This window comes from Solanum tuberosum, unplaced genomic scaffold, assembly GCF_000226075.1.
Source record: "Solanum tuberosum cultivar DM 1-3 516 R44 unplaced genomic scaffold, SolTub_3.0 scf00133, whole genome shotgun sequence".
Taxonomy (NCBI): domain Eukaryota; kingdom Viridiplantae; phylum Streptophyta; class Magnoliopsida; order Solanales; family Solanaceae; genus Solanum; species Solanum tuberosum.
In genome coordinates, this window is record NW_006239056.1 from 449270 (window position 1) to 466096 (window position 16827).

At 29.7% G+C, this 16827-nt stretch overlaps 2 protein-coding genes across 2 annotated transcripts in view; one reads left to right on the top strand and one right to left on the bottom strand.

Moving 5' to 3' along the window:
- LOC102578444 (NAD kinase 2, chloroplastic-like) overlaps window positions 1–4891 on the top strand; it is a 9971-nt gene extending 5080 nt beyond the window's left edge. Inside the window, exons 4-8 of the mRNA XM_006351059.2 lie at window positions 102–243; window positions 332–556; window positions 743–817; window positions 1965–2066; window positions 4452–4891. Coding sequence (XP_006351121.1) covers window positions 102–243; window positions 332–556; window positions 743–817; window positions 1965–2066; window positions 4452–4655 — 748 coding nt within the window. The 3' untranslated portion in view covers window positions 4656–4891. The remainder of the gene's footprint in view (window positions 1–101; window positions 244–331; window positions 557–742; window positions 818–1964; window positions 2067–4451) is intronic.
- A 5603-nt stretch (window positions 4892–10494) lies between these two features.
- Window positions 10495–12550, bottom strand: LOC102578788 (1-aminocyclopropane-1-carboxylate oxidase 5). Its single transcript, XM_006351060.2, has 3 exons — window positions 12366–12550; window positions 11930–12159; window positions 10495–11384 (listed from the first exon to the last, which is right to left on the bottom strand). The coding sequence occupies exons 1-3, from the start codon at window positions 12465–12467 to the stop codon at window positions 10757–10759; spliced, it is 960 nt and encodes a 319-aa protein (XP_006351122.1). The 5' UTR covers window positions 12468–12550; the 3' UTR covers window positions 10495–10756.
- Between the last annotated feature and the right edge of the window lie 4277 nt (window positions 12551–16827).

Genomic DNA, 16827 nt, shown 5'->3' on the forward strand with positions numbered 1-16827 from the left:
TTTTGCAGATATTTTTTTTTTTTTTTTTTTTTTTTTTTGTCTCGGTTCACTTCTTTTACTTCACAAAAAGATGCTAACCTTGCCTGATGTACCTAATGCAGTGATCTTCATGAAAGGGTTGATTTTGTTGCCTGCCTAGGAGGAGATGGAGTTATACTCCATGCTTCAAAATTATTTCGAGGGGCAATCCCACCTGTTGTGTCATTTAATCTAGGATCCCTTGGATTTCTCACTTCCCATACAGTATGCTTCCTGACTGACAATGTTATGATTTAGTTCTTAATTCACTTGGAAAGTCTCTCCTCTTACTTTTTCTTATTAATATATACAGTTCGAGGATTATAAGAAGGATCTAAGACAAGTCATTCATGGAGACGGAACTCTGGATGGTGTCTATATAACTCTGCGAATGCGTCTTCAATGTGAAATATTCAGAAATGGGAAAGCAATGCCTGGAAAGGTGTTTGATGTTCTAAATGAAGTTGTAGTTGATCGTGGTTCTAATCCATATCTCTCCAAAATTGAGTGTTATGAACATGACCGCCTCATTACAAAGGTGCATTTTTGTAAAGCACTCCCAGCCACCCCATTGCCCTTTCAGAAGAGAACAAAAGAATCCCACTTTTCATATTTCAGGCTTTATAGATCTTCGAAGACAACTTTTTTGTTTCAACAAGCATCCACTTGATTAGGGAGCTAGAGAATATGGAGATACCTGATGCCAGTTTATGTTATTTGGCAGGTGCAAGCTGATGGGGTCATAGTAGCCACACCAACTGGAAGTACAGCTTATTCTACGGCTGCTGGAGGTTCCATGGTACCTATTATCTCTGAAAGATGTGAACCTTTTTAATTTACATGAATAAAATTGAGCATAGTGTAATGAGTGGTATCCAAAGCAAAGGTTGAGTTAAAGCTGAATTACAGAACTAGTGTAAGTTGTGAGGGGTTCACAGCTTGAGCAGTTTGTTGTGGCAATAATGAACTACTGAAAAAGAACCACAGAGAAGCAGTACACTACCCATTCCCTTCTCAAGAAGAAATACGAGAAGAAGAGATAAGGGAAAGAAAGAAGACTGCATTATTCACTTAATAGTAAAGATATAGAAGCTTCATGACATATTTTAAGAGCTATTGGTAGAAGCAGTGATTCCTCTTGTCAATAGTTAAATCTTGATGTGGAAATGGGGGGATGCAACAGATACTGAAGTTGAAATAGATAAAAAGATCACTTTGAAGATGTGGGAGAAAGCTGCTAAGTTAGTTGCAGTTGGGCTCCTGAATAAAAACCTACTATTAATTTTTCTGGAAAAGGTTGAAAACCTATCATTGATTACCAAAAAAAACTGATGGCAAGCTTCTTTCTGTGGTTCTGTATTCAGTGGTATTGATGTTTATGGTTCTTAGCTCCTTACTTAATCTAATATTGATCAAGTGGTTTACTTCTTTCCACTTCCTATTTATTATTCATGATAAAGCAATAAATGCATAATCTTGTTTCGGGATCCTATTTATTATACTGATTGAGAATAGTGGAGATCATAGAATTATTTCATAAAATGTCACTCTTAGTGTCAATGTGTGCAATAAGTCCGTAACTTGCAGCACTCAATCACGTTGTCAGCAAGTATGAACTGCTTTTTGGCATCAAAAGAAAATTGGTGGAACTATGTTAAACAAATGAGTTTTCTGTGTACTGCTAAGAAGTTTTAGCTTTGTGAAGACTTCCCTCTGATTCTTTCATTCCACTCACTCAATCTTGAAATTGCATCTTGTAGTAAATGGTTTTGCTATAGATTAATTTGTAAATTTTGGAAGTTGTATGTTTATCGTTCATTTAATTGATGATGAAGCATCCTTCAAAACTGTGCTCCTTCTGGTCAATGTAGTTGATTGTTTCGTCTTGACCAAGTGGTTGCTAGAATAGAATATCAGTATATCACAAGGAAATTTATGTCATGCAGGTGCACCCAAATGTTCCTTGCATGCTCTTCACACCAATCTGCCCACACACGCTCTCATCCAGACCTGTCATTTTCCCCGACTCTGCAAAGCTGGAATTAAAGGTGACTTTCTCAGTTAATATCTTAATAGTCATAAAATAAGTTATCTTAATTACTGGTGCTAGTAGCTTGATGTTCGTTTATACTTTCTGGGAAGTGATACTTAATGGACCTAATTTCTAACTATAAGCCCATACTGAATACCTTAACTGAATTGGAAAGTATTTGTTAAAAAAATTGGGAAGAATAATAACTGAAAAAAATATTTGAGAACCAATCCGTGGAAGTGGGATGATGATTCTTTATTCATCTTTTACTTGTCAATGTCTTTTGTTTGTCTCCTGGTCATTGGTTCAATGACTAAGGTAGAAACATGGACTGTGTTCTAGCCGCTTGTCACGAGTTTGAATCCTTACTAGTGAACCTAGTGGGGGTATTTAAGCAAGAAAGAGTTGAAGGATGGACCCATTGAAAGAAAAAAAATGGATTGATCAGTTGTGCAAAAATAGACAACTTATTTTAAGGATGGCATTCGTTGGTTTCAAAAGAATGAATGATGAGGAATAGTAAAAGAGGAAGCAAACTAGAAGTAGACAGATGTCATGCAGGTGCACCCAAATGTTCCATCATACAGAGTTTGTTATGATGGAACAGTCTGTTTTTTAAATCAAGGTTGGATGTAGACACTAAGTCCGTTTCTGAAAGCACAATGATTTGATGATGACATTCTGATAATGCTTGTCCAACTGTAGTTGGTATACAGATACCAGAGAAAAAAAGACAACTGCTCACATACATAATATACACAATGGAGAAACTCTTTGGGGCTTGAGGTTCAGAAGAACCCTACAAAACTTATATAAATGGATATCTCACAAATGGACCAAGATACAGTGAGATGGAAAGAAAAAAATAATGGTGCTTGTTTGATACAATCGTTTAGGAGAAAGGTGCATTTCCATATTCTTAACTTTGAATTTTATAACTTTGACAATAAAAATCTTTTTCACTTGGCAAGTAACTAAGGGGCTATTCTTACAGCTGCAATTTGATAAAGAATACAACATATGTTAGGTGGTGTTACGTGTGTAAATGATGGACCACCTATGCTTGCTTTGGAAAGTAGAGAGCCAGTTAAGGTGATTATGGTGGATAATGCAGAATTTGTCTGCATACAGTGAGAAAAGTCTGCCACAATAATGACTTTACCTTTATTAAAAAACAGTCTGCCACAATAATGCCACTATTTGTTCAGCTAGACTTTCACAATGATGAAAAGAAGAGACAGGGTATTGAATGTACCATCATTGGAGCTTATGTAAGTAGTTTGGACAGAGAAATAGAATAGTTTTGAAGGGATAGAATATACTTTAGTACAAATGAGGACTAGTCTTCTACATGCCACTCGATGTCTATTGTAGAGAACCATATTCTTGTATAGGTTCTTTACCTGTACAATGGGATATTCTCTCATAACATCAACAATTTTTTTCTTCTTCTAGAATGTGTATCCTTTCTTCTGCTGCTTCTGATCTTGGACTTCTCGTCTACTCCGTGGGGAAGTTGTTAATACAATTAAATATTATATTGAATGTTGCTAGTTAATTCATTTTTATGGCTGATTTATCAAAATCAGAAGTTGAAAATCAGTTTTATGATATGAGTAATTTCTTATTCCTGTTGAAATTACATTTCAATGATGTTCAATTTGAGTTTTTTTATTATTATTGCAAATAATGTATGATGGATGTTGAAATTAGTAATTTCAATTGCAATATAATGTTTTATGTTGTAGTTTGTTTGTGCTAGATATTTTAAGTAATTCATTAATTGAGCGCTTCACTTTGAGGAAGTGTGTGCTTTGCTTGCCAGTTTTCACTTAAAGCCCCATAGGTGCCGTCTCTTTTTGCATTTTTTTCTGTAGAAACACATATTCCAGTTCACATATCTGAAGCACCATATGCAACTACTAATACTTTGAGACTGAAAAGACAAACAGAAGCTACAACCTCACCCTTTATTTCTTTAAATGCTTCTGAATATGTGCTTGATTTTAATAGGCCATGTTAGAATATGTACTAGTCAATATTCTTAAATGGAGATTGACATGATTCCTGAGTTACTTTAAGTTTCTTAGGATGCTTTAATTTTTTGTCCAAATGGAGTACTATTGGTGCAAAAACCTGTATACAACTATCTTATTTGACAATCGGCACCCTGATGAATGTTCATGTCCAATTTATTGATGCACACTGTTATATCTTGTTTGACAATTGACTCCTTGATGAATGCATCTCTTGATGTCACACCATGAAATCTCCGTGATTTCAGCGAGTTGTGTCTAGTAGGAATCCTAGTCCCAACTGCTTCTTTCTGAACTGTTTGTTCTGTTCTGGATGCCATTTCATACTATTTGGTTAGAATCTAAACTTATTTGCATGTAAACAGATTCCAGAGGATGCACGTGACAATGCTTGGGTCTCCTTTGATGGGAAGAGACGACAAGAACTGTTGAGAGGAGATTCTGTTCGAATATGTGTGAGCCCTCATCCGCTTCCTACAGTCAATAAGTATGACCAAACAGGTGATTGGTTCTCTAGCTTGACCCGTTGCCTGAATTGGAACCAAAGACTAGAACAGAAAGCACTCTGAAGCTAACTTGAACTATCTTGTTTTGGTAACACTGTTAATATTACCATAGACAATTTGAACTATTCATCCCCACATTTATGTAAAAAAATAATTGTATAGTCATATAAGAACAACTGGATTACAGAATATCCACTTTACAGAGTAGAAAATTCATTTTTTTCCCCCCATTTTCCTGTTGTTATAGCATTGATGAGCTATTTTAGATTGAGCAGATAATGCCTTACTGCATTATGAAATATTTCATTGAGAAGTTATCTTCTATTATTACATCATACTTTTTTCTTGAGGCTCTTTTTATTGAATGGAAATGTTGATTCACCCTGTCAAAAGAGTGAACCCCTATAACCTCATCAATCAGTATTATAGGGGTGGGCATGGTACGGTATTAAAAACTTCGGTTCAATAGTTTTGGTTTTCGATTTTTAAAATATTATCTACTAGAAACAAAGGTTTGTCCCACCGTGAATCAGTGGGAAATTTGTGCTATAGAACATGATTTTCCTACTCATTTTTCCAACCGGCTCACTGGGAAAAAAAAACATGGTGAAAAATAGATTTTGCCTATAACATTGCGAAGCTTCCTATTTTTTCCACATGAAGCAATTACTTATCTTTTTCTTTTCATGTTGATTCAATAAAAATGTTTGTGAGAATAGTCGCGGAATAGTTTTTAGTGGAAAACTAGTGATGTTTAAATAGTGTATACTATTACTATACCAAATTAATTTAGTACGGAGTTGATATTTTTAATTCGATTTTAATATTTTGCAGTACGTTTCAACTTTGTCTTAATATATAATCATATCATTGAGAATTATGACTTCAGTTTTTCAAAAAACTTTTCAATTATATACTAACACTTTAAATATATAGAAATACTCAAAAAAAAAAGTACAAGTAATTTTCTTCGTTAATCAATTACACAAAAAAAAAAAAAGACATTTCAATTACGATAGGATAATTCAAGTTTCATGTCTAAATAATTAATTTTATACTAATACTAATTTGCAAATTTGTTGGTATCATAATAATAATAATAATAATATGAATGGTATTCGATATTTTAACATTTTTTCTTTTATAAATATTGAATATCATAAAAAAAAAACGAAAAAATATGCATGCTATTATCATACTATCAAAATCATGGTATCAAATTTTTTAATTTAAATATGACCATTGTCTACTTTACCATATGAGGAAGTTAATGGACATAACCTCATCAATCAGTATTGTTCAAGAATCAACATGACATTAATGTCTATAGAGTATGATTTGTACAAAAAGTATAATTAAGGACCTAATATGTGGGGTTATATATATGTGAATTCACATATACATATATAACACAACCAAAATATTATGTCATTGTTGATACTATATTATTAAGACAAATCATAGTTAATTTAATGAAGTTACTATCACATTACTTTAAGGGTGGACTTTTGATTTCTAAGTTAACTATAGTTGGTTTCATCACAAGTCTCTGACTTTTAACGGTTAACTATTGAAGTTGACCTTATCTCCATTGACTTCTGATTTCCTAGTTAATTATTCGGTTCGATTTATTTTAATTATCGTGCTTTCTGAAAATAACTAATTTAAAATAATTATTTGTTTAGAAAATGAAGATATAGTAATTAACTATTAGTTTTCATCTTTAGCTTACTCCATGAATAAAAAAGATTAATATAGTGAAAAAAAGAGTACTATTAAAATGTGATCAAAGAATAAATAAGAATGATTTAGTTAAATTGCATTTTTAGTTAATGTCTCGTAAGGGACGTGCAAAAAAAATATTAATTTGTTAGGGTGGATCGGTGGAGAATCTCAATTGTCCAATCAATTTCGAACGTGAATTTTCACCTTATTGGTGAGGATTTAACTACCTAGTAATTATTCCCTTTCCTATTTCCCTACCCTCAATTCTTTCTTTTTCAAAGAACTTTGAGATAAAGAAAGTATATTTGTTAATTATAGTTAGGTGATTGAAGTTCATGTGAAAACATATGGCATGGATTTAATGATTTATTAATAAATAAAATATTAAGAGTATAAGTAAATTTTTTTATGAAAAATATATTGTAGGAGGGAGTATACATAATCGAAGAATATCAAAAAATCAAAGAAGTTGAATATTATGATTCATCATTCAAAGTCAGATATAACCAAATCATGTAAGTTATCATCATAACATAATATCATAATACACTTTTAGTTGGTTTGTGAGTTTTATCTATTTTGATGATAATTGTTTGTCTGCACGGAATGTTTATATCAAATTATCTAAGTGATTAAATGATGCAAATATTAATTATCATAGTTAGGTGATAGTATACTATATTTGAAACACAAATATTGCATATATTAATTTAATGTAAAAAAACAAAGATAATTATTTAACTACCTAAATTAGATGGTAGGAGGGGAGTATATTATTATTATTTTATATATAAAAATCGAATATATATGGAAAGATATAAGAAATTAGAAGGCAAAAAAGTAGAAAGATATTATTTGTGACTCATAATAGTATCATCTAGATCACAATATAGTACGTAAGAATTAATAATAACCTAAAATTAGATCTCATGTTTTATATTTTATAATTTAGAATACATAATCAAATTATGTTTGTATATTATTATATCATCTTATAACCTAACATATATATATTTCTGTTTGTTTCTGAGACTTATCTATATATTGACAAATTAGTTGGCCATAATATTATTTTATGATTTTCAACATAAATATTATATACCAAACTTATATCATATCATTTCTATTCTATTATTAAAATAAAAATAAAAATGATACAATAGACAGAGGAGGACCATGCCGTACTTTAATTTATTTATTTATATTCTAAAAATATACATCCTACGTACATCAGATGAATAATTAATAATCCATCTGTTCATTTTTAAATGTTATGTTGTGTTTTTTGAAAGTCAATTTGACTAATTTATAAAATTAAATTAGATTATATTAATTCGATATTTTAAATGAAAAAATTAGATATTCAAAATCTATGCAAAAAGTACTATAAATTCCAACTTTTTGCATATCAATATAATGAAAAAAATACATCGTAAAATGTTATCGTTTGACTCTAAAAAAGAAAACTATAATAATTAAAAGTGGACGGAGGTAGTACAAAATTCATTCAATAATCTCGTTCCCTTGTTTCCTCGATGCAACTCAGTATTTAATTAAGTGTATTATTTAAATTTTTTTAAAGAAGTATGAGTATCGATAGATAAAATTATTAAGATATATATACATAAAATATCTAGTTTAAACAAAAAAAAATCGTAAATTTGTGTGCCCCATAAATTAAGCTATAAATCCACCCCAAGTAGGTCTAGTTAATTAGTCAAATATCAAAATCATACTAGTAGGTATAATTGGCTTAATATAATGAGTACATGACATAAATTATGTGTTTGTTAATACCACAACTTGGACATGAAATAATTAAAGAATCTTCTCAATGCTTAATTTGGACCATGGTCCCATTAAATTGAACCACAATTGTTAGATATATATTACGCAATCTTTTGGGACTTTAATTTAATTTGCTTTATTTAATAAAGATTTGAATCAAAATTATTCGTATTTTGATTTTATTGAACTTAATTTTTTTCTTTTATAACCACTTAATTATGTTTTTAATAAATTTAAATCAATGAAATCGTATATAGAATCTCAAAATAATTTTATCTAAATTTGATTTTTTTTTTTTTTACTACTACTATATATTCATCGCAACATTCAACCATCACTATCAATAGTCTTCAATGGAAAATTACCACTATCGATCACTACCACCAACCACCTTCATACCAACCAATAAGAAAAAACACTACCAACCCATGACCACTACCAATTAGTACCAATCATCTCTCTTGCCACCTATTCGATCATTCCACAATCATCATTATTGTCAGTTGTCATCAGCTCAGGGGTAGAGTTAGAAGTTTGCATGTTGATTTGGTTAAACCTAGTAGATTTTGTTTAAATAATGTATTGGTATTAATAAATTCATTAAATATTAAATTTAGAATCAATTTATTATCACTTTAAATCGTCACTATAAAATTCAAAACCCATAAAAGTTGAACTCCTAACTTCATGGCCTCTCGCTCATTACCGCCCATGACCACTAAGTACCAACCATCTCCATCGCCACCTCACTCATTGCACAACCATCATTGACAAGACGACAACTATCACTATTGTCAGTTATCACCACCGCCTACCTCCACCACAATTGTCAATCGGACACAACCAACCACCATTATCATTCAACCACCACCACAAATCATCACCTCTCACAGAACCACCAACTATAATAGCCACGTCACATCCAAGTGTGTGCCTTCAACAAACAAATAATTCCTTTTTGTATAATAGCCTGCAAACCACACATGGGATGTAAACCGCACTAGGCACGCCCTATGCGACAGGCTCAACTCAAAAGGCATTGAGGGGAATCGATCCTGGGTCATCCGTGTGGATAACCACCCTCCAAATCAATTGAGCCATCCCGAAGGACAAACAAAAAAATAATTCTTATCTCCACATAAATTAAGATTTTTTAAATATTTTTGTTGAGTACATAATATTTAATTATTTTTCAAGTTCTCTATTTATAAAAGTTTTTATATGAAGAATAAACTATACAAAATACACCATGTTAATTATTCAGTATCTCTAAATTTAGAAATATGGTTTTACTAATTACTATATGGTGACCTTGTCAAGTAATCTCAACAAATGGTGGATCTGCACCTATAACTTAAATAATATAAAATTAAATTCACTAAATTTAAATTCTAAATCTGCTTCGATACGTAGAAGGCTAGCTATCCGACATGTAGAGGGGACAATGGAGGGTGCAAATCTGTTTTGCCTAGTTTACGTTGGTCTTTTAGATCTGTTTTATTTATTTATTTCTTTATTAAATAAAAATAATTACTGTACTATATGGTCTTGGATCAATCATGAGTTCGGATTTGTACTACGTTCACTGTACTTCACAGTTCACACAATTTATTTATTTTATGTATAATGATGCATTAATTATTATTAAGACATGTTGCAAATTTAATTAAGAGAGAGAGAATGTGTCTAATCTTTTTATTTTGGTCAACAACTTCGTTTAATCTTCTTTAAGCTAAGATTCAACTCAGTTAATTTTGATATTATATTATTTTCAAGGCTCAAGAGTCCGTTTGATTTAGCTGATCATATACTTTCTCTATCCCTAATTACTTGTTCATATTTCCTTTTATAGTTATCCCTAATTACTTGTCAATTTTGATAAATCAAGAGAAAAAAAAAATTACCTATTAAGTGTAGAAGAATTGAAGATTCAACATTATAATTATGAGAACAAACATCAATAAGCTTAAGGTCAGTGTCAGTCAAACTTATGACTATTTATACTCTTATCTGTTACTCCATATCCCGTGGCATTTTTTGTTTTTCGAGGGTCTAACAGTTTAAGTTTGATTAGTAATTTGCGGATGGATTCTTCAAATTTTTTGAAATGAAATGTATATATTTGTAAACTATGCAAAAAATATTATAAGTCACAATAATTGACAATTCAAAAATTTTAAAAAGATATATAAAAAATTTATGATCAAAAATAGATTTGTTTGAATCTCGAAATTCGAAAAGTGACACATAAAATGAGATGGAGGGAGTACTCACAATTAGATGGAAAAAAAAAACTTGACAAACAATTACAAAAAAATTGAAAAAGATGGCTAACGATAATTTATATACTATAAAAACACACATGCATGTTTATAATGATACATACTTGTAATTTACAAAGATAGAAATAATATTTAGATACATATCGCGAAAGCGAAAATACAAAATATTACAAGAAAACAGGCATAATTTTGTGCACTGCCATATTGAAGATTGACAATCCAAATAATACAAACAATTCCCCACAAACCAAACAAAGAAGAAGAAGAAACTAGACTTAATTCACACATTACCAAAAATATATTTTAAAAAAAGTACAAATTAAGCTTATGATAAAATGGAATAATAAAATGTCTCCTTCTTGACCATCATCACATGGCTCTAACAGCTTGGAATCTTGGCTCTTTAGGTGAAAATTTTTGTTCACTATAAACATTCATATAATCACCAAACTTAAAAGCTGGATAATTACTAATTAGTTCCACCTTATTATTATCATTATTATTATCATTATCAATATGAATTAGTTGAGGTGCAGGAGCAATCGTAGCTTTTAAAGACGGATTATAAAAAGACGCAATTGACCTTCTATTCCCATTTTCCTTAGCCAAAACGCGATGCCAAACACTCTTGTATTTCCCGTTACTAAGGACTTCAATTTGGTCACCCGTGTTGATAACGATGGCATTCTGGATCGGCTGAACATCGATCCATTCACCATCCTTGAGGATTTGAAGACCGTCCACCTGATCATCCTGAAAAAGCAAAATTACACCACCAGCATCGGTGTGTGCGCGTAGACCATTCACCATTTCGGGATTTGGGCATGGTGGATAATGACTGACTTTAGTCCCGAAAAACGCATTTTCGGAACCTTCTTCGCCGTTATTAAAAGATTTATTGATGTAACCTTTTGGTAGACCTAAGTTTTCGTCCATTATTTCCATCACTTGTTTTGCTAGATTCTTCAATTCTGATCGATACTCTTTCATTATTTCCCTGTTTAAATGTATAATAATATATCAGCTTGTTAGTGTAAATTAAATGATATATAAAAACATATTCTATAAAATGCATTGTCTTATTATGTAAGTTGATGGTTAATATTGTTAATGTGAATCAATATTTGACAAATCCTAACAACATAATATTAATTGAATGTCCTTTATTTTAATATGTTGTAGTAGATAATATGCTTGTTTTTTGTTATATAGTAATCTTTTAAGCGATCTAATTGTATAAAAAAATTAATACAGTAAATTCTACTCTTTTCTCCACCTAAATGATGCAATGTGTGCAAGTTGCAACAACTTGTTGGATGCATGCAAGATTTTAATCTAATTATTATTTCCATGTTTATTTAGAATTTAGAAATTAAGAGAAAAGGTTAATTAAAATATATCAAAACAAGAAAAAAAGTTGTTGTATACTTCCTTTGTTTCTTTTTACTTGTTACAGTTATCTTTTCTAACTAACTTTTGAAAAACGTTGTTAAAGTTATCTTTTCTGAAAAACGCAACATGACAATTGAAAAGAAATAATACCTGAATTGAGGAATATTGGAGGGCCATTCATTATCATCAGTAAGAAGGAATACATCTTCCCAATCTACATTTTCAACTTTGTTATTATTGCTTTTATTTTTCTCCACTTCATTCAACAAGTTTATTGCTGTTGATTTGTTGAAATTATCTTCTCTTTCCTTCTTAAAACTTTCTGAAGAAACTCTCTTCACCTTCTCAAGAAGTTCCACAGGAATCCCATGATTCACCAACTACACAAATTCAATTTGGCACGAAATTTAATAAACGTACAACAGAAGACTAGATATCATTTTAAATATGTCATAACGTAATAATATCTGTGTGACTATTGTAAAAAACTTGTGTCAATACGCATGCACTAAAGCTTGTAATATTCTTTTCAAGACATACAAACTAATAAGAAAATAGTGTTAGTTTTCAGTACTGTAAAAATTACCTGAAAAAATCCCCATTCTTCACAAGAAGTGGCAATTTGAGCTAAAGTGTTGGCTCTTTCCTCTCCATTAAGCTTTGAAAAATCAATTACTGGAATAGCCATTGATGAAATTATATAACAATAAGTATTCAAAAAGAGAGTAAATTAAATATAAGTAATAGAGAAAATAATATATGAATTTTTTTCTTTTTATTTTAGGGTTGTACTATTGTGTTGTGGTATAGGAAAAGATTAGCATAGTCCTATTTATAGCCAAAATAATTTCATGATGTCAACTCTCTAAATAATTTATTAATTTATTTTTTCTTATTTAATAAATATATTTAAAGAAATTAACAAATTAAGAAAGTGTAGCCGTTGGAGTAGGGTAATTTTGGACGGTGACATAATTGTATTAATTAAATTAATAAATAAGGTCAATGTCTTTTTGAGTCATTGCCTACCCCAAACAGAAATATTTTCGTCATCACATAATAATTAGATTAATGGTGTATTTCCATCTCATAATAATAATTAATATCAATCAAATAAGTTGTTAAGGACATAATTAATAGTAGTATTAGTACTGGTCCCTTTAAATATTATATGAGCCATCATTTTGACCAATTTCTTCAAAACAGAAGTTTTTATTCTTCTTTTTTTTAATAAAAAATACTTATTTTGGAGGATTTTATTGTAAAACTTGAGCATTTTTTTGAATAAATATGGTGGAAATAGCTTTTGTTGCGGGAGCATCAAATCGAATGTATTCAAAAAGGGTTATATTTCTGCCTAAATAAGAGGACTTTAAGACAGCTTCGTACGAGAAATTGGATGTAACCAACCTTCAATAACAGATCGAAAGAGTACAAAGCAGCTACTATGAAATACTAAGTTTTATCCGCTTCAACTGGCATATAGTAAACTCTAATTTTGCCAAATTATCCTAATAATGATACAAATAAGAACTAACTTTATGCATTGCCAACAATAAATTTATGACCAAAGTCTCATAAACAATTAAAAAAAAAAAACTTAATCAAAGTCTCCCAAAATAAATATTTTGTACATTTAAATGATACTAGTTGTAAACTGAATCCTAATTATACAATTTCTTTTTTTGGTAATTTGATGTTTAAAATTACTTTTAAAATACTGGTCAAATATAAATTGCTTCTGAAAATACTAATAAATGTATTTTTTTTTTAATTTAGCCAAACAGAAACCACTATTATTCAAATGTACTCCCTCCATTTCAAATTAATTGAATTGTTGAGGTGTTTTATACTCTTTTAAGAAAAGAAGATTAAGACATAAATTAGGCATAACTTTTCATTTTTACCCTTATTAATTATTATCAAATTTATGATTAAAACAATTAAACATTAATTAATAACTAATTCTAATACTAACTAATGAAGGGTAAAATTGGAAGAACATTCTAAAAGTAGTCTTGAAAATTGAACAATTAAGTTAATTTGAAAAATGAAAAATGTCTCAACAATTCAATTAATTTGAAATGGAGGGAGTACTTTTTTAGAATAACAGATTTTGAAAGCTTCAACAAATAGTCTGTAACTCAAAATTATTACTCCCTCTGTTTCAATTTATGTGACATTTTTCGTTTTTCGAGAGTCAAACAGTTTAAGTTTGACCGGAAATTTGCGCACAAAATCTTCAATTTTTTTGAAATGAAATTTATATATTTGTAAACTACGTAAAAAGTACTATATGTCACAATAATTGATAATTCAAAATGTTTAAAAGATCTATGAAAAACTTACGGTAAAAAATATACTTGTTTGAATCTCAAAATCTGAGAAGTGTCACGTAAAATGAGACAGAGAGAATATTAGTATTTTAATCACCCAAAAAAAAAGAATTTCACTTAACTTTTTTTTTTTTTTGAAGTGTTTCAATTTGAATAATTATAACAGCAAGATGTAATTAATTGCTTCATAAATTGTTAATTACTTGAATATGGCTGCCGACTAGCACCGTTGACCATACACGTATTTTGCCTTTGACTTTCATAAAATTATTTTTAATGTAAAAGGGATCAGTTAATTTAATTTAATTTAATTTAATCTGCACTATTTTTTAGGCATAGTTTAAGGTCTAAGAAAGATGGTAACTTTAATTTAAAATTCTTTAAATCTAACACTAAAATTTGTCAACGCCTTATAAATTAATTAATTTAAGTAATGAATGGGGTCTGAACTGAAATAATTAATTAATTTAAAATTGAAATTAACTTTCTGTAACATGTTATAGGTTTTGAAGATAATATAATTTTGTACCTTTGAGCCAGCTTCGTTTAATACTTGGTTAATTGTAGACCATTGATTTTATTCTGAATGTTCGAATATTAGGGTTCATCATTAATGGATACAGCTAATATTGACCGTCTGATCAACAACATATGTTTTGGTTATCGAAGAATACGGTGCAGTAGATGGATTGATCCTCTCTTAATCAAATGTCTCGAGTTTGAGTCATAAGTACGAAAAAATCTTTGGTAGAAAGCGCTTTCTTATGAATGAGACCTACGCGGTGCGAATCGAAATTAGTCAAATTTCAACGCGAATACTAAACATTGGAAGAAAAAATAAAACTTAAAACATATGTTTTGGATTGTTTTTTTTATTAATCATTGATGGTACGTACTTTTATTAGTACCTCTCACCCATCTGTCTTTTTTATTTATTTATTACTATTAACTATTAATTCGGATCGAGAAGAGGAAATGGGAAAGAATTACAAGATGAGAAATCAAACATTATTAACAGAATTTGAAAATTCAGATAGTCAATCAATTAGTACTAACTCGTGAACTATTAGAATCCTCCCCCCCCCCCCCCCCTTTGGTTCTTTAGGTTATATGGAGAGGTGGAGCTAGGTGAAGGTTTGGGGGTTCGGACGAATCCAGTAGCTTTTTCGTAAACCTTGTATTTGTACTAGAAAATTTATTAAATATATATATGTATATTAATTTGTGAACACCTAAGAAAATTGATTGACGGTTCTAAAGGAAATTTAGAACCCCCAAAGACCAAAATCTTAATCCTGGCTCCGCCTCTTGTTACATGATATTTCCTTCGTCCATATTTACTTGTCTATTATATTAAAAATAGATATTTATTTTACTTGTTTTATTTATTATTAATTATAGTCATTTCTCTAATAATGCGTTTAAATTTCAAAATACTGAATTTAATATATTCAAATGATATTATGATAAAATTAACATTCGATTTGTTACTCTTTTAAGAGATTTGCTAAATTAATACTGAAAAATAAAGATGGACAAAGAGAATACCAAATAATTGTTGATTTGTTTATTCACTTTTTTGTTTGTTTATATTGATAGATGTTGTTGAATCAAATAATTATTGATTTGTTTATTCACTATATTTTGTTTATATTATTGATAGAATAGATGTTGTTGAAGAAGTGGCTTGACCCATGATATCGTGATAAAATTCCAGGCATATAATTATGTCTAATTAATGAGAAGATCATATTTGATTATTTTATTATTTATTTATGCAGGAAATTTATATGGGAGAGATAATTAATCAAGAAATCAATAATTTGAGAAGAATTGCTAGAGGAAACAAAAAAAGTTACATGCTATCATGAAAATACATTCGCATAATTGTTTCAGAATTAGTTTTTCTTATCCATCAAATTGTTGTCCCATAAATTGCTACTAGCATTATGACGCTTCGTTTCAATTTGTTGTCATATTTTTTTTTTAGTCAGACAATTTTTTTAATAACTCTTTAGTTCCAATTTTTTACTTGGCATAACATCCTGTCAAGTTTAAAATCATAAGATTAAAAATCATTTTGATACATGATCAGAGTAGGATTTAGAGGACAGCAAGAAATTCACCAGAATTTTCTTGGTAAAAAATTATACGATATATATAAGGTATTTTAATTTTTTTATTTTATGTATTTATATAGATTTTAAAACTCTTTTAAACATAAGATTAGAAGTTAACTTAGAGGCGGAGAAGTTTAAATTTTACCTTTTTATTTTTCAAATCGTTCTTAGCGAAAATCATGGATAATTAAACAGTGAAGATGAGAAATATAAATGGAAAAACCCAAAATCATTCCAACAGAAATTTTCGATTTTTCAATTTATTAAGTTGATTCATATAGTTAAATTTTGGGATAATATATGGGAGATCTGAGACCGGTTCATTCGAAAAAATTTATTATGGGTGAGGCGCACATAGTGTCAGTTGTGTGAGGCGTTTTTGGCTGCCATTTGTATATTGTGGGGCCCATATTGTACTTGTTTCATTTCCTTACTTTTTCTCTTTCCATTTTAATCTTTTCTTATACTTCTTTCTTTCTTACTTTTCATTTTTCTTTGTTTGCTTTGCCAACTCTCTTTGTAATTTTATTTTAATAGAAAGAAACTTAGAACTCACCGACGGATATATATATATATACATATATATATAATA

Bases quoted from the DNA above. Each gene is read 5' to 3' on its own strand.
- LOC102578788 (XM_006351060.2), bottom strand. From the start codon at position 12,467: ATGGCTATTCCAGTAATTGATTTTTCAAAGCTTAATGGAGAGGAAAGA. The intron at 12,160-12,365 runs GTAATTTTTACA...GAATTTGTGTAG, and splicing joins AAGAATGGGGATTTTTTCAG to TTGGTGAATCATGGGATTCC. The intron at 11,385-11,929 runs GTATTATTTCTT...ACATTTAAACAG, and splicing joins TCCAATATTCCTCAATTCAG to GGAAATAATGAAAGAGTATC.